General features: G+C 42.5%; 1 protein-coding gene across 2 annotated transcripts in view; it reads right to left on the bottom strand.

The window, feature by feature from the left end:
* FTSJ3 (FtsJ RNA 2'-O-methyltransferase 3) overlaps window positions 1–19,551 on the bottom strand; it is a 74,947-nt gene extending 55,396 nt beyond the window's left edge. Inside the window, exons 1-6 of one of the 2 annotated variants that reach the window (XM_073597101.1) lie at window positions 19,446–19,551; window positions 12,660–12,772; window positions 8,052–8,157; window positions 6,229–6,275; window positions 4,161–4,240; window positions 1,578–1,677 (exon numbers count right to left, since the gene is read on the bottom strand). In XM_073597101.1, coding sequence (XP_073453202.1) covers window positions 1,578–1,677; window positions 4,161–4,240; window positions 6,229–6,275; window positions 8,052–8,157; window positions 12,660–12,726 — 400 coding nt within the window. In that variant the 5' untranslated portion in view covers window positions 12,727–12,772; window positions 19,446–19,551. The remainder of the gene's footprint in view (window positions 1–1,577; window positions 1,678–4,160; window positions 4,241–6,228; window positions 6,276–8,051; window positions 8,158–12,659; window positions 12,773–19,445) is intronic. The other variant, XM_073597102.1, reaches the window with a different exon arrangement.
* Window positions 19,552–24,053: the final 4,502 nt, after the last annotated feature.

Here is a 24,053-nt window from a genome sequence, read left to right as displayed (position 1 = left end):
CCTTCTCTGCACTTTCTCCAGTTCCCCGATATCCTTTTTGAGAACTGGTGCCCAAAACTGAACTGCATATGATGTCTTCCTAATAATTTGTACAGGGGCAAAATGATTCTGTCTCTGGAGTCCATACCTCTCTTAATACAAGAAAGGACTTTGCTCGCTTTGGAAACCGCGGCTTGGCATTGCATGTTATTATTGAGCTTATGATCTACAAAAACCCCCAGAACCTTCTCCACTATGGATTCCCCCAGTATGTATGATGCATGCATATTCTTAGCCCTCAACTGCATAACTTTACATTTATCAACATTAAACCTCATCTGCCACATAGTCGCCCAATCAGACAGAGCATTGAGGTCGGCTTGTAAACTGGAGACATCCTGTAAGGACGTTATTCCACTTCATAGCTTGGTGTCATCTGCAAAGACTGAAATGGTACTTTTAATTCCAGACCCAATATCATTTATAAAGATAATAAAAAGTAAGGGTCCCGACATTGAACCTTGGGGTACACCACTGATAACCTTAAACCATTCAGAGTAAGAATCATTAACCACTACTCTCTGAATTCTGTCTTCTAGTCAATTTTCTATCCATTTACAAACTAATATTTCCAAGCCTGTAGACTTTACCTTACACATTAGCCGTGTGTGGGGAACTGTATCGAACGCTTTTGCAAAATCCAAATATACCACGTCCACAGCCACCCCTCTGTCCAAGGTTTTACTTACCTCTACATATTGGCCTAAATTTATGAAGAAATTTGATTTATTTAATTTGTTTATTGGATATGTTTAGAGCATAAAGTAAAATATATTGGTTTTTTTTTTTCAAAATTGTCGTTTTTTTATTTTGTTTATAGCGCAAAAAATAAAAAACCCAGTGGTGATCACATACCACCAAAAGAAAACTCTATTTGTGGAAAAGAGGACATACATTTTTTTGGGTACAGCGTTGCATGACTGCGCAATTGTCAGTTAAAGTAACGCAAAAAAAAAAAATGCCCTGGTCATGAAGGGGAGGGGGTATATGGATAATTGATGCGGAGGTTAGAAGCGGATTGGTTTCTATGCAGAAGTGAGCCCGATTTTGCACTATTCAGCTCTAGTAAAGAAAACCCAGTAAGTCATTAATGGGGATAGATCAGCTGCAGGGAGACCACGGGTTATACTGGTGACTACACTTTTGCTCTCTGTCTGCCTTTTTTGGGGCACAGCTTCCAAAGTAAAGGTCTTCTTTAAGGCTAATCTTGTACATGTGGCTTAGTTGCTGCACTTTTCAGAAGCGTTTCATGAGCGGTGACGATATGGTGCTTCCTCACCACGTTTTATCCCACAAATGCAGCACCAACACATTGAAACTGGGTGCATTTCATGCATTTGCAAAGTGTCCCCATTTGCTTGGTGTTCGGCAGCAGTACTACCTACTGAACACAACAAGTTTTTGACGCTGGCATGAAGCAAGGCATTGTGACATGTGAACACCTGTCTGTAGCCTAAGAGAAAGGGGGCCCTAGAAACACAGTTCAGAGTGTTTTTACCACCCCACCTGCAAGCTGTATGAGCCAAAACAAGACAAACCTTGTGTGAATGCATCATGGGTCCAGTTTGCTCCCACGTTCGGTGCTCCGTCATTTAATACCACATCAGCTTTCCATGTCTGAAGTTGCTTCTTTATCACCTTTTAAGGTAGGAAATGAGAATATTTATTATCATTTATAGTATAGCCTAATTTACCTTTTATAACAGATAAAAATCCGGTAACATTCGTTGTTTGTATTTTTTACAGCAGCCGTGAAATGTGACAGAATTCTAGAGGACACAGGTGGAGAGAAGGTGAGAGCTAAGCAGACAATGCACGCTGTCAAAATCAGGATAGAAATACCTGGGATGTAGTAGTTGTAATCAAATAAAATATGCTGCTCATTAGACAAACTCAAACTTAAAGGCTAAGTTCACTTTTTTTTTTTTCTAAATTCCAGCTCCCCTATGCACCAATATAGCATTCATATACTTTTTTTTTTTGCAAAAATATCAAAGCTTTCCATAAAATCTACACGTACCTTACTGTCCTCCATCCAGGATTCCAAACGTATCTACTGCTTCTGTCTTATTCCCTTACAGACTGTAGGTCATGACACAGGAAGGAGTTGACCAGCTGACCTCATTAGCACACACCCTGAATCCTCCACCCTCCCATTCCCAGGTGCAGTTTTTAAATGAAATGCAATCAGTGATCACCCTTCTCACTAAATATACAATCAGATTGTATAGTGTATGGCCACATTTATACACCTAAAATTACTAGTTGCGCTTTCAGTACCATTAATTGGTAACGGCACACCAAACACAGAAACAAACACACATTTTACCATGTGAAAAAACGAGTGGCAAATGCTGCAAAACGCACAGTAAAAAAAACACGCAACCCACAAAACGCCATCACGTCCCATAAGCCACATATAGCACAGACAATTGAAATCAACAGGCTGCCCTATGCGTGTCATAGGAAAACAAGCAACAAAATGTTCAGTCCCACTATGCTAGATGTGAATGGGGCCTGAAAGTGAAATTGGTGCGGTAACACAAGAACAATGAGGTTCCATTCACATCTGTGCGTTTCCTTGCATTTCAGAAATGCGCTGCACCAAAAAACGCAGTAAAAAACGCACCAAGCTGAGCTCTAAAAAAGAGTTCTGAAGCTTCTTTGGGGTGATTGCTGTGTGTAGGGCGGCCCATTCAGGTGGATGGGCTTCCCTATGTGTGATGAGTAAAAATGCTCCAAAACGTGTCCCCCCTCGCTAAAAAAAATAAATAAAAAAATACACATGTGGGAATACGAGTTCACCTAATGCAGAGATGCAAGTGTTTCTGTCCACCCCCTTCTATGTACTTGTATAAAGATGGACTTACACTATGCAATCTGATTGTATATTTAGTGAGAAGGGTGATCACTAATTGATTGCATTTCATTTAAAAAACGTGCAGCTGGGAGTGGGTGGGTAGATGATGCAGGGTATGTGCTAATGAGGTCAGCTGGTCAACTCCTTCCTGTGTCATAACCTATAGTTTGTAAGGAAGTAAGACAGAAGCAATAGATACGTTTGGAATCATGGATGGAGGACAGTAAGGTACGCGTGTGTAGATTTTATGGAAAGCTTTGATATTTTTGCAAAAAAAGTACATGAATACTATATTGGTGCATAAGAGAGCTGGAATTTAGCCAACAAAAAAAAAAAGGTGAACTTAGCCTTTAACTTTATAATAAACAGAAATGCAAATAAAGTATATTCAGGGTATTTTTTTTTTTTTAAACAGCCAAATGAAGGCCCCATATGTGCTACAAAAACAGTTTAAAATAGTTTTGGTATGCCCAGCTAGTTAAAGGCTAATGTGGAGTAAACCGGAGCATATCAGATCTTCATAAACTGGTCTTATGACAAAGGTTTTGAGTGCTCTGGGACTTTAAAAGAGAAAGTACGAGATTTTTTCCAGAATCATATTTATCTAGGTGGATGCAGCATCGGTCCAATGCTGCATCTATCTCCCGGCGCCTCTACACTGAGAACTGAGCGATTGAACACCGCCGATGGCTCAGTTCTCACATCTCCCCTAGCAGAGAGCTGTAGACTGTCAGTCACAGCTCTCCGCTCTTCTTCCTCTTCGCTCACTGGAGCACTGAGCTGTGGATGTCGGGGAGCGGCCGTCTCAGCCTCTGGTTGAAACAGGTGTCAGTCCAGGCAGCTGGCGGATCCAGACTCCCATTGTCGGGATGACGTCGGCAGAGAGCGGACTTGAGCCCGCTCTCGGCTGAAAACGAGTCACAGGAGTGCAAAACTAATTGCATTCCTGTGATCCATAGGAGAAGTCCTGCCAAATGAGCTCAGGCTGGACTTCTCCTTTAATCTTTTTTAGGCCTACCAGTTCTTTAAAATGTTAAATTATAAATAAAATCTATTGTTTGCCTATGCTGTCACATTCCAGGAAAGGCCGTTATCGTTTGAGATCGTTCTTTAAAAAAATAGCTGCAGCCTCCCTGGTTATCACACTGCTGATCACTGCATTGCTGGCAGAGGTTCAGTGTGGACAAATGCAACAAATTAGACCTTGTTATCTGTCACCAATGTAGGATGAAGGTTTGTCATGCTCTCCCAGTTCATTTACCTGTCGGCAGGACTCGCTAGTGATGTCGTCCTGTACAGTCACAACATTAGGAATGGGTTTAATAGGCACAAGGTCAACTCCTTAATAAAAGAAAAAGAAAAAAATAACCCATTTAAATAGAGATATGAGTAGTTTATACTTCCCTTCCTTTAGCAACCATGCCAATCTGTTCAGCTGCCGATAGTAAAGGGCTATTTATGGGTAAGCTATGAGTGACTGGAGTCTCACAGAGGGCTATGGACTTATGGCAAAGTGATGTCACATGGAGTGAATCTCATGCTTCTCCATACATACTTTAAGGCTACGTTCACATCTGCGATTTAGGTCGGTTCAAATTGCAGCGGCAGGAATCAGAAATTTCTGGTGCGGTTCTCTGCGCAGCCAGCAATTACCTGCGGTGATCACTGTTGGCCACTGTTTGTTTGGACAGCAGCAAATAGCTGTGGCCACTGATGACCCCTCATTATAGTGAAATAGTGAATGGGGCTGGCGGCAGCACCTAGGCGCTCACAGCCACAGCAAGAACTGGATTCCTACTGCAACAATTTGCACTGGCCTGAATATGAATGAAGCCTAACGCCCACTATACATGTTGCAATCTGACTGTACAATCTTGTACAATGTACTGTAATATGAGGACCTACCCAAACTATACAATCTTGTTTTACTTTTTTCATTTATACCTTTATCATTTTAAATCTCTTCTGATCGTATTGAGACATTTGTCCCTTGCATCCTTGTATTTTTGGATGGATTTTTTGATCATGTTGCTGATAGTTCTTTATTATTGATTCCTATCATATTAATTAAAAATCTCCCCTTTTTTTCCTATTTTTTTTATTTCGATTTTAAAACCTAAGTAAGTAACTAATTCATACGACTATGAGATACCCAATTCATTCTTGTTGTATATTGCGGTTTTCACTTATTCAGCTCTTTCTTGTATATATATATATATATATATATATATATATATATATATATATATCATTTTTTTTATTTATTTATATATTCAGCTCTCTTTCTTGTATGTATGTATGTATGTATATATATATAATTTGTTTTCTTCCCTTTTTCTACTCTCCCATCACTATTCATCCTTCTTTTTTCTTTCTAGAGTTAATTAGCATATCCCCATTGGATCCTAAATTCCTTCTATATCTCAGACTCCCTCCACCCCATGCTCTGAATTTATTTATTTTAAGTGAGTACTCCTTTTTTTTTATTATCCATTTTCCTTTTCCTTATATTTTCCTTTTTTTGCTTTATCACCTTGGCATTTTACTGCTATTTAGTTGCCATTATATTTTTCTATATGGTTAACTCTACAAATATACTTATATTTCAAACATTTAATTTTCTTTCTTTTTCTTTGACGCACTCGCAGCCTGGTCACACTGTGTGTCTTCTGTGGCTGCACAGGGCCCCTTTCATTTGGGTCAACTGGTTCTCTGTGGCGGTGGCCGCCTCTAGGTCTGGCACGGTAGGTTCACCTTCCTTAGGGGCGGGCATTGGCAGGAGGTGTATATATATCTTTATATTCTATGATACTTATGTTTTGTATATTTTGTACTTATTTCACTTTCCTATTTTGTACAGTTTTTACGCTTTTTTGATTCGTATATCCCCTGATGAAGCTAATGCAAAACATGTCAGGTTAATATATGAAAAAGCAACTCCTGTCAAAGCTGAATATCCACCAAATGACCACCTTCACTATGAATTGTTGATTATTTGTGAACAAAGTGGCCCTGTTGTGTTTGAACTATAATCTCATTAAAATTATTATATATATTTTTAAATCAATGGTTTTCATTATTATTTGTAAGCACCGCAACAATCCCTCTTCCCTCTCTTCACTCCATTAATTAACTATTTGGGATGAGGTGCCAATTATTTGGGTCTTCTACCCCTAGCCGGACATACTTTACATAAGAAATATACAATCAATCGTTATCCAGTCAAGCTGGCCCTTTCACTACATAGTTCTTGGTAGATCTATAGAACCTTGCACCACCTAACTGTAACTTATTTAAAGAAATAGAAGGAACACACTTGTTTTACTCACCTATGATAAGACTGGATACTGGCATAAACTTTGAAGCAACCTGGAGCCTAAAAGATGAAGAGAAATTAACAGAAACTGGATTCTTGAAGAGTCACTATTAACAAAATAAGCAAAATGACACTACTTAATAAGATGTTATAGATTCTCTTATGAGTCTGTGTGGACAGGTGTCTCTCAGCTTTTTGCATTTTGGCATTACAAGGTTTCCCCATTCCTATTTGCAAAACTGCTCACGCTCTGTCGGGCAGCATAGGGATTGTGAGTTAACAGCCTTTTTGTATGTCCAGAAACAAATTCTCTATTAAATTGTGGGTGTTTGAATGTGATGGTATAGAGTTCCAGTGATGTTACAAGGGTTGTACCCCACCTTCAGTCCTATTTGTTGAAGATGTGGTATGGTCAGGGGCTCGCTGGTCCACATCTTCTGGTCATATCTGCGGATCCAGTCCTTTTGCCATGATGTGTGTTCTCCGATCTATGACCTTACTGGCCTGTCTTTTGACCAGAATCCAGTGGCATGCCTCCTACATCTCAGCCCTTTGTCCAAAAGGTGGTACAAAAATTCCTCAATGAGACACCTTATCAATGCGGCCAGGGCGTGCACATCAGTGCTTTGGAAATCCCCAGTGCCACCCATGGTGCAATGGTGGATAAAATCTTTAAATTACATAATGCGAATGGAGGACCTCAGCTCTTCTCTGAGAAGACAGGAATCCAGCTTCCGTAAGACATGGTTTTATTGGACCTGGTTTACCTTCACAAAAGAAGATTCTGTGAACCACTCGCACCCAGATGTCGCAAAAATAAAGAATAAAAAATGTATGTAAAGCTAAATCTATTTTTACGCATGTTCAGCATCATACTATAAAGTTTTCTGCTACAAAGTTTCCTACTTTGAGATCCTCCCAATAGAAGTACTTCCTGTTGAAGGCTGTCAATGCTAAGCCTCTGCCTCTCAACAGCTTTGTCAAAGCCTGCTGTGTGTACTTCTGCAGTTGGGCTGCCTATCAGGTCTGCAGAAGGGATGATCAGAATTGATAAGCAGTTCAATGGCCATCTGAAGAAGCAAGCATGGCAGGCAAGGCTTGCACAGCCTGCCTATTGGAAAGCTCTAGCTTTGACAGCAGGGGCAAGGTGCTATGTTGGATCGCTACAGCAAGACTTGTACACAGTACAGTGGTCCAGCTCTGAAGCAGCTGACAGGCCACAGTAGCAGTTTATAGACATTCTAATTACTTTCAGAACCCTGAATTACACAGTTCATTTTTTTTCAGGAGGGTACAACTGGGCTTTAATAATCTGCTGTCATCTGCATAACACATACACTGTTTCCCCAAAAATAAGACCTAGCGTGATTGTCGGTGATGGCTGCAATATAAGCCCTACCCCCCAAATAAGCCCTAGTTAAAGTCCTTGTAGGTCTTATTTTCAGGGTAGGGCTTATTTTCGGGGAAACAGGGTAGGGCTTATTTGGGGGGTAGGGCTTATATTACAGCCATCACTGACACTCACGCTAGGTCTTATTTTGGGGGAAACAGGGTATGTGCAGCGGCAAAAGGGTGGGCTTTAACTGCACATATGCATTACAAGGCAGCCAATGTTTCTGTGCTGAGAGCATGCTCACTGCACGCTCCCAGCACAGAGACTGAGCTGTCAAAGAGAGCTCTCAGCCCGGACTAAAGATAGGTACCGGCTCCTGATCATGTGACCACTGTCACAGCCAATCACAGTAGTCACACAATATCAGAACTGCTACACAACACGTAATGTAAAGCCAATCATTCTGTTTCCTTCCATCCTGACACATAAAAACTCTCACTTACCATCCCCCAGGGGCAGCACACAGATCAACAAGCGCTCGAGCTCTCTGCAGGAACTGAAATTTTCTGTTCAGCTGAATAAGCTTAAAGGCCGAACGGGAACGATACCCTAAAAAAGAACGTAAAAAAACGCTTTAAAAGAAACCCTCGGGGCTGGAGAGGATTGTTAGCTAAAGGCTAAAAGAAATGTCTATATAGACAAAATGTAGAACTTGTTATTTGAGATGTCTCTATTTAGCAACACAAAAACAGTCCCCATCCCACCACAGCCAACACATTTTACAGCCTCCTGTCTTTGAGAAAGCCCTTTTGGGTGAAACATGTCAGGTGGAGGCCGATTGAGTGACGTCACTGCACACACCTGCTGCCTTGATTCATGGTTGTGCTTGGATGAGTTGGATTATACGTTGTGTACTTTACTGCTGCTATTCTAAGTGCATTATCCCATTATTAAACATGTTTTAAAGCTTATTGCACCATGAGGCTACTCATTTTCTTTTATATATGTGGATACTGTGGCTGTGAATACCATTCAATCTGGTCTTTTGATGATCCATGCTGGGTGGATGATCCTTTGAGCAGAGTGGTTTTACTACACATGACAGTCTGCACTGATGATCCATTCTGGATGGACGGAGTGTTACCTTTCTCATGTGCACATTTAGTGCATCTCCAGTACTGAGATCTATTATATTTGGTGAGCCGTCTGGTTTCACTCAAGCACTGGAGTACTTTATTGGAATATTCTTTTGGCACTGTGAACATTTTTCATCACTGGATTTTATTGATTAATAATTGGGACTTTTTATTCTTCATTAAAGTGTTACTAAACCCAGTAATATGAAAATAGTTCCCCCCCCCCCCCTGTATCCACAGCTTATAAATCTTTTTACATTAAAATACTGCCACTATATACCCTTTTGGCTGATCTGTATACAATGGTCAAGTGATAAACTGCAGGGTCCACCCGAGTGCTGAGTGTTCAGGTAGGAGGAGATTTACACTATAGCCTGTGTCCTCATTCTGTTATGGGAGGCGGATCATCCATCAATCAAGATGTGACATCCCACCCACTGTGTTATTGTCTACTGGCCATGGAGGAGGAGGGAGGGACTGAGCTGTCATTTAGGATCTGTATACACACCCACATGTGTGATGTCAATATCATGTGACCTGGAAAGCTCAGCTCAACAAGGAAATGTTCTCTCCAGCAACAGAGACCAAACTGAGCATTTGCAGCTTTACTACTCTGACTGTGTCTTATCTGGCCTTGCCAAGAGAGACCCTGCAGGAGGGGGAGGATCTGTCCATACAGGATTAAAGAGCCTTTTTACACAATACAGTAAAACCTTGGATTGCGAGCATAATTAGTTCCAGAAACATGCTTGTAATCCAAAGCACTTGTATATCAAAGCGAATTTCCCCATAAGAAATAATGGAAACGTAAATGATTCATTTCACAACCATTTATTCATAAGTCCATTAGGTTAAAGATTATAGCAATGTGACCAGGTTGTGTAACCATAAAATGATGGACATTTTATGGTTACACAACCTGGTCACATTGCTATAATGGCTTATGGCAGCCTCCACAAGGGGATTAGAAGCAAAATCCAGCATGAGCTACAGAGTATAAAAGAGAAGAGAGGCGCCTCTAAGTGTAGCAATATGGTTACATTTAATGAAGGTAAAACATTTAGCAACTCACATGGTTGGTGATTAAAATAGGCACATCTAAGTATGCAGGCACCCGGGGTAAAGCTGTCCACATAGACCATCCTCCTCACCGCCGGCTCTTACCGCTGTCAGTCTGCAATCGTGACCGGGAAGACTACCCTGCAGTAGAGCGATTGAACTGCTGGTGGAGCGCAGTGTGGAAGGGACGACGCCGATGGCGGTGTGGAGGATGGTCTATGTGAACAGCTTTACCCCGGATGCCTGCATACTTAGATGTGCCTGTTTTAATCATCAACCATGTGAGTTGCTAAATGTTGTACCTTCATTAAATGTAACCATATTGCTACACTTAGAGGCGCCTCTCTTCTCTTTTATACTCAGTTGTGATATGACGCTACTTGTATATCAAGACATCGCTTGTATATCAAGTCAAAATTTATTTAAACATTTAGCTCGTCTTGCAAAACGCTCTCAAACCAAGTTACTCTCAAACCAAGGTTTTACTGTACAGAGGATTAACCCCTTGAGTTCCACAGTGAGTATAGCAAGCATGCTATTCTGCATATACAGACAGATTTTACTGTTGTGGGTTTAGTAACACTTTAACTTCATTTTGTGGGACTATGTTACATACAAGATTATTCATTTTTTGATTATTTTTATGATTGAGTTACATACTTTCTGCACTTTTATTTATTGAACATTTTGTTATATATACCGTATTTATCAGCGTATAACACGTACCCCAAGTTTAGGAGGGAATTTTAAGGAAAAAAACTTTTAGGAGGGAAGTTTAAGGAAAAAAAACTTACATTTAAATGCCTATCAATGCAGCGTTATCGTGTCCATCTGCAGCCTTGTCAGTGCAGCCTTGCCCCAGTGTCCAGTGCAGCCTTGTCAGTGCAGCCTTGCCCCAGTGGTCAGTGCAGCCTTGCCCCCAGTGTACATTACATGATCGCCGCCGACATACACAAGTTTAGTGTGTAGTTTTAAATATGGCGCCGCGGAGTTCGGAGGGACTCGGCGGAGCTGAACGAGCGCCACCGAGAACCCAGTGACTGGGCGGAGCCGAGATACACATAGCCGAGGGTTCTCGGCTCTTCTCGGCGCCGTTCACAGTCACGCCCAGTCCCTATGATGGACATAACACAGGTCCAATGGCGGGACTGGGCGTGACTGTGAACGGCGCCGAGAAGAGCCGAGAACCCTCGGCTATGTGTATCTCGGCTCCGCCCAGTCACTGTGTTCTCGGCGGCGCTTGTTCAGCGCCGCCGAGTCCCTCCGAACTCCGCGGCGCCATGTTTAAAACTACACGCTATGTGAATGTCGGCGGCGATCGCTCCGATAGATCACAAAATAGCGGGGATCGGCGTATAAAACACACCCACTATTTTCCCCTGATTTAAAGGGGAAAAAAGTGCGTGTTATACGCCGATAAATACGGTATTTATTTGCGTTGTTTGGGCCTTTGTTATATATATATATATATATATATATATTTAGAACTCTTTTGCATGTTATATATTTTTTTACTTTTTTGAGTCATGTTTATATCATGTTGATGTTTTTTCTTGATTTGTATTTATTCATATGGTTGATTTAGTAGGTGAGTGCACCTGTCTTTCTTAATAACACATTTTACAGATAACACATATTCTAACTACAGATGCCACCTTATGGGGTATAGTCAAGGCAAAACCTCAAAATACAATAGAACTCTTTATAAATGGTATCTGGATGGAGTCCAGCAACAGGCACATTTGAAAGCTTGGTACCTCTCTCTATTATGCTTTTTAAAAACAAAAATGTAATAATTGATAAAAGAACAGGCAGGGTAGAGAACAATGGTTCTTTATAAAATAATGCACTTGCAGTATACTGTGACAAAATGCAAGTGAAAATAAATGAACAGAAGGAGAGATGGCAGTGTGCAGATGCTGAATGCTTATAAATGGACTGCATCCATCTCCACTTCATATCAAAAAAACCCTCTTCAAGCAGAAATTAAAGTGGAACTAAAGGCAGCAAAACCTACTTTAGTTCCAATTGTCTGATGCTCGTATCTGCATCTTCTACCCAGCTATTTCTGTGTCCCAGTCTTCTGCCCTCTTGATTGGCTAGGGCAGGATGATGTCACTCCTGCACATACGTGGGAGTCACTTCCGGCACTATTTAGGAAAAGTGCGCATGCGCAGCTTCATTAACATTCTGCAGAGGACTGCTGTGAGCAGGCAGGTAAGCCTTTGCAGGTCTCTTCTGCAATAACGAGTCTGCCCGTTGGCAAGGGAAAAAAAAATGCCTTTAGTTCCACTTTAAAGCCCCCCTGCCTACCCCCCTCACCTGTTTTTGCTGGGTTCCCAAAAATAACATACCTACCCAGTGGATCCCACGTTGTCCTGCAGCAATCCACTGCTCAGGTGTCAGAACCTCTGTCCTGCACTGCCATCTCGGGCCTCTTCTAGGTTTAGGAAACCCGGCCATTGCTGTAACCTCCTGGGATATGTGGATTATTGTGATCCTGAATATGTGGAATATGTGATAATTCCGAGAGGGGTTGCTGGAGCCATTAAGGAGGTGAAATGGGTACAATGTCCCAAGAAGAGAATTATCCTCACTTTGGGGGATTTCCTTTCATTTCCTGTTCCATCTGCAGGATAGGAAGTGCAGGAAAATCTTCCCAACAAAAATATACCACAAGAGGTTTAACCCTTTACTACTCCATCCAAAACGAAAACAACATTTTTCGGCCACACAAACACTTTAGGCCTCCCTGTGATTTTACTGCAATATAAAAAGAAAACCACCAAAGAGTGAAGCACACATCTCTGGTCTTTAATCACATTTTAAACTTCTGATACTGGCTTAATATTATATGTAGGCAACAACTTAAAACCAGGTCCTGTGACTCCATAAAGAGTCTGCAGTTCTGCTTACCTGTCTCTTTAGCCAAATGATAGAATTTATCCTTTCGACCTTTTCCTACTTTCCCTTTTTTGCCCATTGTGAGAGGTGGAAGTCTGTTCTAATTTCCTTTATCTTGTCAATGTCTAGAGAAGAAAAAACAAAAAGGAAAATAAGTCTGCAGTCCATTTGTATTCCTGTAAAAGACCGTCAGACTATGTTAGCAGATGTGACCGACTATACCATGCAGGCTGTCTTCTTCCTTCCCTCCCTGCTCTGTGACTCCCTGACATAGAAGGATCATGTACATATCAGGCAGGACACTAGGTATGGGATGTGGTCTCCTCTGAGTCACTGATCGGCTTAGTACTGAAGAATGGATTAGGATGATATCCCCAGAACATACATGTTTAAAACTTCAGCAATGCCAACTCTCGTAGTTTTGATATAAAGCAGAAAATGATCAAAATGCAATATTTCACATTAGTTTATCCTATTCAACATGCCTCCAGTCCAGTGCCCTTTATATACAGCGAGGTAAATGATAGGTGGGTATATGAAGGCTTTTCAGACATCAGGTCTTGTTTAACCTGTGAGAAAGTCACAGATTAAGTGAAGAAACGCGTCAGTGGGCCACCACGTGACATCATAATGCCTGCAGCTGTGCAGCGGCCATTTTTACATATCCTCTCCGGATGTCCATGCTAAAGGTGGAACTGTTTGTTACTGTGTATTTGTGCTAGTTACCTTGCGCACGGTACTCAGTGCATTTATTTGTGAATATCTTTTCATCTCTATTCAATAAATGATTTTATATGAACTTATTACACTATGGGAAGTCTTCTGTTTCATTACCATTGCTGAGTGACACACAGCCAAAAGCATTGTTTTGGATACCTGCTCCTTGGAGGATTGCTGCAATCACATATACACAGGTGTCAGGGACAGCTTGTTTTGACTATACCTGTGTGTAGGTCGATTGTTGAGGTAAGTGGCAAGGGAGATGGGTGGTGGACACACAGTGGTGGAGCACGGTTGCACGTTATATCATTGTGCACAAGATTTGAATTTGGGCACTGACATAGGAATTTATAGATAGGCAACTCCTATCCTCATATTGATTAGTGGTTCCAAATTAATAATAACTACTGCAGTAGGGAACTGACACAAAAGATACGCTCAGCATCTTACCAAATAACTGTTCTGCTTTATTAGGCTTGATTCACACCTATGCAATTTTAGTGCTTTTTGCATTTTGCAGATTTGCACTATAGAACGTATTGCATAGGAAACCATGGTAAATGGACTGTAGTGCAAATCTGCAAAATGCAAAAAGCACTAAAAATGCATAGGTGTGAATCCAGCCTCATAACGCAATTGAAGGTTTTTATACACATAATTACGTAGGTATCACATTAATATTACAATTGTACATTTATGGTAACAAGGGGCGTAACATAGGCAGGCTTATTCTAATCGGGACTCGAAAGAATGCAAACATGTACTGAAAACATTATTAGTGCCGTGTGCACAGTGAGGGCAGAGTTATATACAGAACTTACAAATTTCCTTTACAGGCACGTCGGATACTATATGTTACTCATGCATTACTGATGCATGACATTTCTACTTAAACTGACTTTTTTATTTAACTGTGTGTGTTTAGCATATTACTTTTTCATTATGTTGTGGCATAATTATTATGCATTTGTATGGGGATTATATATATGTGACAGCATGAGGTATTTTTAGGAGATTTATTTATATATTTGACATTTGTTATTTCATTTATATACATATTTTTGTACAGTGGTGTTCGCTTTTACTTTTTTATGCTATTTTGGATTGATAATAACAGAAATCCTGGTGTCAAGCCTTATAGCACTTCTGGTGAAGCTTCAAAATGGTCAAGTGCGAATAAGACATCCCCCTTAATGCAAGCAATATATTACTAAATTTGTTTCAAAAAGATGGAAGAAAGGAAAAATAAGCACAAGGCAAGGATGTGCCCTTTGCTGCATAATCAGTGCTATAATTTGATAATATCTCCTAAATGGGAGGTGTGGGTCTGTTCTGATCAGAGATGGGATTGGTCATCCTCCAATCAATCTCTATCCAAAAGCTAAAACTGTACTACCTTTTTTTTTGGAGGTTGAGGAAATGCTTCCTTTTGCCTGCAGCGTAGTGATATAATCTCTGCCTAGAATAAGGAATTGACTGCAGCTCAAGGGTGGCTTTGTGAAAATAAAAAGTGGAGCTTTTCTGAAAAATGCTACTGTAGCTGTATCAGGAATTACCTGACAGGTCCACTTTAAAATGTTGTCCTTTTTTTTTTTGCTCAAGGGCTCATTCAAGATGTTCATACTTCAGGAACTTTTAGGGCCCAGTCTCATACAATCTAGGAGCCAGCTAAAAAAGTTAGGAGTCAATTTTTTTTAACCTCTTCAGCCCCGAGCCTCGTTTTGAGATTTGTTGTTTACAATATATATATATTTTTCAGACACCCTAGAGAATAAAATGGCGGTCATTGCAATACTTTATGTCACACCGTATTTGCGCAGCGGTCTTACAAGCGCAATTTTTTGAGAAAAAATACACTTTTTTGAGTTAAAAAATTAGACAACAGTAAAGTTAGCCCAACTAGCTATTAACTACTGTGAAAGAAAATGTTACGCCGAGTAAATTGATACCCAACATGTCACGCTTTAAAATTGTGCCCGCTCGTGGAATGGCGACAAACTTTGTCCCTTAAAAATCTCCACAGGCGACGTTTAAACATTTCTACAGATTACCAGTTTTGAGTTACAGAGAAGGAATTATTGCTCTCGCTCTAACGAATGTGGCGATACCTCACATGTGTGGTTTGAACACCATTTTTCATATGCAGGCGCGACTTACGTAAACGTTCGCTTCTGCGCGTGAGCTCGGCGGGACGGGGCGCTTAAAAAAATATTTTTTCTTATTTATTTTACCTTTTAAAAAAATGTTTGGGTTACTTTTATTTCTAATACAAGGACTGTAAATGTCCCTTGTAATAGAAAAAAAGCACGACAGGACCTCCTAAATGTGAGATCTGGGGTCAAACAGACCTCAGATCTCATATTTACACTAAAATGCAATAAAAAAAATAAAATGTCATTAAAAAAAAAAAAAATTCCCCTTTAATAGCATTGGGCGGAAGTGATGTTTGATATCGCTTCCGCACGCCAATGCTATGGAGCCGAGCGGGGGCCATCTTTACCTCACTCAGCATCCAGGCAGTGAGGGGAACGGACACGATCGTCTGCGCTGCTACCGATGGCTCCGGTAAGCGGTGGAGAGGACCGGAGCACGGCGAGAGGGGGTGCCCTCTCCCACCACCAATAAAAGTGATCTTGCAGCGAATCCACCGCAGAGACCACTTTTATCCTAAAGAGAAACGCACGTCGTTCCTAAAATACCGGGGTTATGGCAGCTAGCACGTCTAAATGTGAATATACTGGGCACATATTTTACGCAGGATCTTCTGCCAATGATACCCTGCGTTTCATACAGAAAATAAATACACCCATGCTTAGGTTGCAGTTTTGCTTTAAAAGAGAAGGGTTTTTTTTTTTTTTTCTTCAGTTTTATACTTACCTAGGGGATGCAGCATCTGTCCCCCGGCACCTCTACAGTGAGAGCCGAGCGATCGAACATCGCTGATGGCTCAGATCTCACAGATCGCCCGAGCAGAGAGCTGCTGACTGTCAGTCACAGCTCTTTGCTTTGCCCCCCCCCTCCATGCTCCCTGGAGCACTGAGCTGTGGAGGGGCGGCGGAGCGGCCGACTTCAGTCCACTTTCTGCTGAAAACGGGTCACAGGACTGTAAAACGAATTGCATTCCTGTGACCCATAGGAGAAGCCCAGCTATACGAGCTCAGGCTGGACTTCTTTTTAACCCCTTCTGGGCCAAGCCCCTGCATCCCTTTAACCACTTGACCTCTGGAAGATTTACTCCCCATCATGACCAGGCCATTTGTGCAATAAGGCACTGCGTTAATTTAACTGACAATTGTGTGGTCATGTGACGTTGTACCCAGATAAAATTGATGTCCTTATTTGTCCCACAAATAGAGCTTTTTTTGGTGGTATTTGATCCCCTCTGGGGGTTTTTATTTTTTGCGCTCTAAATAAAAAAAGATAATTTCAAAGAAAACAAAACAATATTTTTTACTTTCTGCCATAAAACAGTGTATATTGATTGGTTTACGCAAACGTTATAGCGTCTGCAAACTATGGTATATATTTATGGAATTTTTTTTTTTTTTTCTATATACTAGTACTGATCAGTGACTTATAGCGGGACTGCAATATTGCACAATCAGACACTAAGACCCCTTTCACACTGGGGCGGGGTCGGTGGTAAAGCGCCGCTATTGTAAGCGGCGCTTTACTGTCAGTATTCGGCCACTAGCGGGGCGGTTTTACCCCCGCTAGCGGCCGAGAAAGGGTTAAAAAACACCGCAAAGCGCCTCTGCCGGCGGTATAGCCGCGCTGTCCCATTGATTTCAATGGGCAGGAGCGGTGAAGGAGTGGTGTATACCCTGCTCCGAAGATGCTGCTAGCAGGACTTTTTTTCCCGTCCTGCTAGCGCACCGCTCCGGTGTGAAATCCCTCGGGGCTTTCACACTGGAGAGACTGCAGCGGCTGTTTCGGGTCGGTTTGCAGGCGCTATTATTACCGCAATAGCACCTGCAAACCGCCCCAGTGTGAAAGGGCCCTTACTTACGCTTTTGACAGTTTGTGGGAATCAGTGACACGAATACCATGATCAGTGCTAAAAATATACACTGTCACTGTTCTGATACTGGCTGGGAAGGGGTTAAACATCTAGGGTGATCAAAGGGTAAGGCTTCATGTACACTAGCAGCTTAAACTTGTGTTTAGGAGCTTTTGGCATTTTTTTGCCAAAGTTCCTAAACTCAACTCCATAAAAGCCTGTGTGCCCATGTACACATAGGCTTTCCCAGAGTCTATGAGCTGCTGCGGTTCAATGAGCTTCAACCTCCCTCTCCTGAACATGAAAGAATCACGTTCAGAATAGGAGTGCAGGACCCCCTGTGCAGATTCGCATCGGAGATAAGTGAACCGGCTCCATAGAGAACCGGTCAAAATCTCCTGCTATTGCGAATTGGATGCAGAGAACCCACATCCAATTCACAATGGTGTCCACCCAGCCTTACTGTGTGCCTAGCCAGTGTTTTTGTGTACTATGTGTGCTGCTTTTCCTGGAGGAAGCGATGGATTTTATTACCTGCTTTTCAGAGACACAAAATCCATCCCTTCCCCCCTGTCAGAATGGAGATTTGCTTTGTTTACATAGGCAGAGCTCCATTCTGAATCTCTGCCCGATCGGCGGGCACTGGCGGACATCCAGTGGCCGGCATCCGCAGATCGGCTTCTGCTGTGATTAATCACAGCAGAAGCAGCCCGATGGTGGAGCACGTGCACGCCCCCTGTAGACGGAGGTGCAGAATCACCTATATACATATAACTAATTGCATTCCTGTGACCCATAGGAGAAGCCCAGCTATACGAGCTCAGGCTGGACTTCTTTTTAACCCCTTCTGGGCCAAGCCCCTGCGTCCCTTTAACCACTTGACCTCTGGAAGATTTACTCCCCATCATGACCAGGCCATTTGTGCAATAAGGCACTGCGTTAATTTAACTGACAATTGTGTGGTCATGTGACGCTGTACCCAGATAAAATTGATGTCCTTATTTGTCCCACAAATAGAGCTTTTTTTGGTGGTATTTGATCCCCTCTGGGGGTTTTTATTTTTTGCGCTCTAAACAAAAAAAGATAATTTCAAAGAAAACAAAACAATATTTTTTACTTTCTGCCATAAAACAGTGTATATTGATTGGTTTATGCAAACTTTATAGCGTCTACAAACTATGGTATATATTTATGGAATTTTTTATTTTTTTTTCTATATACTAGTACTGATCAGTGACATACCGTAGCAGGACTGCAATATTGCACAATCAGACACTAAGGCCCCTTTCACACTGGAGCGGGGGCGGCGTCGGCGGTAAAGCGTCGCTTTACCGTCAGTATTCGTGACGACAGTGCTGCCCATCAGTGTCACCTAGCAGTGCCCACAGTGCCGACCATCAGTGCCATCTATCAGTGGTACCTATCAGTGCCCTACAGTGTCATCTTATCAGTGGCCATCAGTGCCTATCAATGAAGGAGAAAAAATACCTGTTTGCAAAATTTTATAACAAACTATCTAACATGATTTTTTTTTTTTTTTTTCAAAATTTTCCATCTTTTTTGTTTGTTTAGCAAAAAATAAAAACCCGAGCTGTGATTAAATACCACCAAAAGAAATCTCTATTTGTGGGGGAAAATGACACAAATTTCATTTGTGTACAGTGTTGTATGACCGCGTAATTGTCATTCAAAGTGTGAGAGCGCTGAAAGCTGAAAATTGGTCTGGGCACGAGGGGGTTTTGGTGCCCGGTAAGCAAGAGGTTAAAGCCCACCCTTCTGCGGCCGCACATGTGCGTTATATGGGCAGCAACAGGTTAAAGACAATCAAAAGCGAACTTGTGATTGTATTTTTTTACTTAGCAGCCTGTATAGAAGTCACACACACACTGCTACTGAAGATCGTGTTCAGAATTAGACACTATGGCTGGGGCTCAGGGACAAATCCTGAACAGACAGGCCGAGCACTCCCAGCACTCCCATACGAAAGTAAAACCCTCCTGTATTCATCAGAGAACTCCCTGGTGTCCCCCAACATATATTCCACACACATCCTCCTCCACCACCGATCATCTACTCACCCACCATATACAGCACACGGCTCACGTGTAGAACTCGCCACCGCTCACTTCCGGGAGTCGCCGGGTGATGACGTCAATCCCCGCGGCCGTGTTGGTTGTGGTGGATTCAGACAGGAGAAGTATGGTGACTGTCTGCTGAATTGTGCGAATTGTAGTGGATGATAAATATACAGAGGCAGTGTGTTGTGATTCCATACATTGCAGTCTATGTAGAAGCTGCACAGCTAAGAACTGGATTGGAATCTCTCCCAACTGTTCTCTTTTGTTCCTGAGTTGTCTCCATTCATTGATCTGATGTACAGACTTCTAGAAATGAATGTGCAATTCACAATCCAAGTCTAGATTTATATTACATGTTCCTATGAAGCTGAATGAGAAACAATGGATATACTTGGTGAGGCTGAACAGACATCCCAACCTGCAAAAACTCATTTCAGAGAGATGGCGCAGACCAACCATCCAACTCAACACAACTAGAGGACGATCGAATCCTCAGTATACAGGGGCTTACTTCTCAGAGATATTATAGGAACACTCCAACCACCATGACCACTTAAGGGATTTGAAGTGGTCATTCTGGTAGGAGTCAGTATGTGAAATGCAGCCTTACCAGTGCCAATGAAATGCAGCCTGATCAGTGCCCATGAAATGCAGCCTTACCAATACCAATGAAATTCAACCTGATCAGTGCCAATGAAATGCAGCTTTACCAGTGCCAATGAAATGCAGCCTTACCAGTACCAATGAAATTCAACCTGATCAGTGTCAGTGCAATGCAGCCTTATCAGTGCCAATGAAATGCAGCCTGATCGGTGCCCATGATATGCAGCCTTACCAGCGCCAATAAAATTCAGCCTGATCAGTGCCAATGAAATGCAGCCTTACCAGTTCCAATGAAATGCAGTCTTACAAGTGCCAATGAAATGCAGCCTGATCAGTGCTAATAAAATTCAGCCTTACCAGTTCCAATGAAATGCAGTCTTACCAGTGCCAATGAAATGCAGCCTTACCAGTGCCAATTAAATGCAGTCTTACCAGTGCCAATGAAATGCAGCCTTTCCAATGCCAATGAAATGCAGCCTTACCAGTGCCAATGAAATGCAGCCTTACCAGTGCCAATGAAATGCAGCCTTTCCAATGCCAATGAAATGCAGCCTTACCAGTGCCAATGAAATGCAGCCTTACCAGTGCCAATGAAATGCAGTCTTACCAGTGCCAATGAAATGCAGTCTTACCAGTGCCAATGAAATTCAGCTTTACCAGTTCCAATGAAATGCAGCCTGATCACACAGAGCTCTGTCACGGAACTTTGATTTGAATATCCCGATGGCCACTGTAACAATGTCCGGCCTCCTATGATACACGTCACACTGATTCAATGTCCCACCATTGGTGTTCCGTCTATCTAGGAGGCGGGACATTGTTACAGTCCTCCTCTTCACACAGAATGGTCTTCCCTGGCGAGGACGTCATCACATCCGCTGGCCACCATGGTGGCTGTACTCTATTTGTTACTCCTTGGTCTGTTTTAGTCCTGGTGGAAGTCTTTCAATAAACCTGTTGGACGGATGTTGATGTGCAGCTAATTTTTCTCACTTGGCCTACATGTTCACATTTGCGAGCCGGAGCTAGCACCCAGCCCTTCCTTTCTGGTGGATTATATGACCTACCTGGAGCAGTGATCTGTAATTTATCCTGCCCTGTCTTCTGTCTGTGGATGAGTGACAGGCTCAGCCGGGATATCTCCCTGCACTCCCGGGTGTCCGAGAGCCGCAGTCAAATGCGGGAGACTCCCACACCTCACGGGAGACTTGGGATGCCTGAGTTGAATAATGACCCCTGTCCATCCAGTTCAACCTCTGTGTGTGTGTAATGTGTGTGTGTGTTTTCCACATCACTACACACACATCTAAAAGGTGTTTTAGCATGTAATTACATTCTCCACTGACACCACCAACTGTGAAAGGGAGTTCCACGTCATTATCACTCTGACAGTAAATAACTCCTTACACAGTTTAAATTTGAACAGTATTCAGCTTCATTGTGTGGACATGTGTCTTCTTTAGAGATCCAAGATTAAATAGATTTCTCCCAATGATAGTTATTTAAATTATATTCCCTCCTAAAGTGGAACTTTAGTAAAAAAATTAAGTCCTGCTAGATCACTTCAGGCTGTCCCCTTTTGCATGTATAGCTATGGGTAACATTAAAAATAAGTCCCTATACTGTGTAAAATACAGTAATACTGTCTCACCCCGCTCTGCACATGCCCAGTTGCTCTCTATTTTTAGGCACTGCTGAAAGCCTTAAAGCAGAATGAAACCCTCCTATCCTTTACAGCCAAGGAAACTGCTTCTGTTTGATCTGCAACTGCCACACATGTGATCAGTTATGACACCAGACGTTTGATAGTTTGGTTGAGGACACAATCAAATGTGACAGTTTGCATTTCCAGCATTCCAGGAATGTATGTTTTTTGAAATGGGTAAATCGAAGGGTTTAGTTCCGCTTTATGATTTACTGCTGTTGCTTTGGGCTTCAGCAAAATGGCAACCTCCGACAAGAAGAATCAGGAGCAATGCTGGAGGCAATTTAGAGCGCACACTCATTTTTGAAGCAGAATTACTAACGTAATTATAGTAGGCCCAATTGTAACCCATAACAGAGGGTGCGCCCCACTGGGCCTTTAGGGATTGACTTTCCCTCTGGGGAATTACTGCCCTGGACCTGTAGAGCACCCTGCCAGCAAGTTCACTTAGTACACTGTACCCTGGAGATCGCTGCCCACAGCATCCCGCACTGACTGGCAGCATTCCAGGCTGTCCTCAGTCTTGCATATTCATTCTGGGTACTGCTACCAATCTGGATAAAGCCAATTCACATGAAGGTGGCAGCATAACCCAGTAGTTATGGATAGAAAGTCAATGTGTCTTGCAACAAATGATTAATAAAATGTATTTACCTCTTTTTATGGTAAATACAGCTGGGAAGCCATATTTTTCCTGTACCCTGCTAGGCAGTACTGCAGTCGGTAGAAGGGATTGAGCAAGGCTTTTCCTTATCATTTGTCTAAGCTTCTGTGCTGATTGCCAATGTGCCGACACTCTAAAGTGGTGCGAGTAGAGCCAGACTTAGTTTTTTTACTGATAGAAGCATCCCTGGTGCAAACATCTGAGCAACTACTATAGCAGCAAGGGTGACAACGCTGCAGGGATTTCACTGTAGATGGAAGAGCATTGTCACCCTGTAACAGAAGGCAGAAACATTTTTTTTTGCGAAATCAACTACCCCGAAAAGTGTGTAGTCAGTGTATCTGCATAATTAATATGGGAGTTCCTGTAACCCCCGCAGGGAGTAGTAGATGAGGCAGATCTCAGTAGGTAGTGCAGACAGCATTGTCTCCTGTACCTGGATAAAGCTAGATACTTCAAGGCCCACCCTTGGATGCTTAGGTCTTGGCTGAATTCAAAGAACTATATAATAGCCCTATGCTGCCAATAAAGGGTCAGACCTTAAAAGTTTACTCCCGTGATGAACACAGAGGAGCTGATGGCTGCATGTCTCAGTACGAGACGGTTAGAAGACGCTTAGAACTGCTGAGACAGATGGTCCTGGATGGGCTGTGCAGCTTCCTGGACATTGGGACTCTGCTCTTCCCGCAACTACTGTATATGTGGTCTGGACACTGCACCCATGAATGACCTCTGCCCGCCGTACCTCCTTTTCCCTCCCACACGGCCTGGACTTCCTCAGCTGCAGCCACTGTTGGCTGGCGAGTCCCTTAACCCTTGCTGTGACTGTTACAGTCCACCCTATGCCAAGTGCTCATATTGCTACCAGTTTCCCTTGTGCTGTCTCATCTCCTGTCCCACGCCATGCCTATTGTTGCCCTGTGAACAGTTTCCCTCTTGCTGTGTTATACTTCCTCTCCATGGACAATTATTCTTTGCTGTGCCAAACCCTGCTCAGATCTCTGCATGGTCTGCTGGATCTAACCCTTGCTGTGCATTCTGGTCATCTTGTGGACCAATTTCCCCTTTGCTGTCCCATATTGGCATCTTAAGGATCATGAGGATCTGGCTCCTCCTTGATAGCAAATGTATGCCACTGTTCTGGTCAACTGAATTTAGATTAGAGCAGTGGTCATCAACCCTGTCCTCAGGACCCACTAACAGGCCAGGTTTTATGTATTACCTTGGGGAGATGCAGACTAGAATACTGCAAATCACTGAGCAGCAAATGATATCACCTGTGATGTATTTCAGTTATCTTGCAAACCTGGCCTGTTAGTGGGCCCTGAGGACAGGGTTGATGACCACTGGAGGGTAGATGACCCTCCAGCTTGGAGATCCAGCATTGCTAATATAACCACATCACCCCTTGTTCCAAAATGTTTGTTTGGGAGATGAGATTCTTCTGATGTCCAAGTCCCCTGTACCCACAGGGGGCCCAAGACTCCTTCCCAACCAAACAAGCTGGCATCTATTGCGAGGATCTTCCAGAAGTCAGGAGGAAAGGACTTGACTCCAAAGCTACATTCCTAAGCCACCAAGCCACGAAAGACAACACTCTGTCAAGGGCTGGATTGACCGTGGACTATTTCCCCTT

This window comes from Aquarana catesbeiana, linkage group LG08 (assembly GCF_042186555.1).
Source record: "Aquarana catesbeiana isolate 2022-GZ linkage group LG08, ASM4218655v1, whole genome shotgun sequence".
In the NCBI taxonomy this organism is placed as follows: Eukaryota; Metazoa; Chordata; class Amphibia; order Anura; family Ranidae; genus Aquarana; species Aquarana catesbeiana.
Note: the sequence above shows the minus strand (reverse complement) of the source record. Positions and strands in the feature narration are given on the sequence as shown.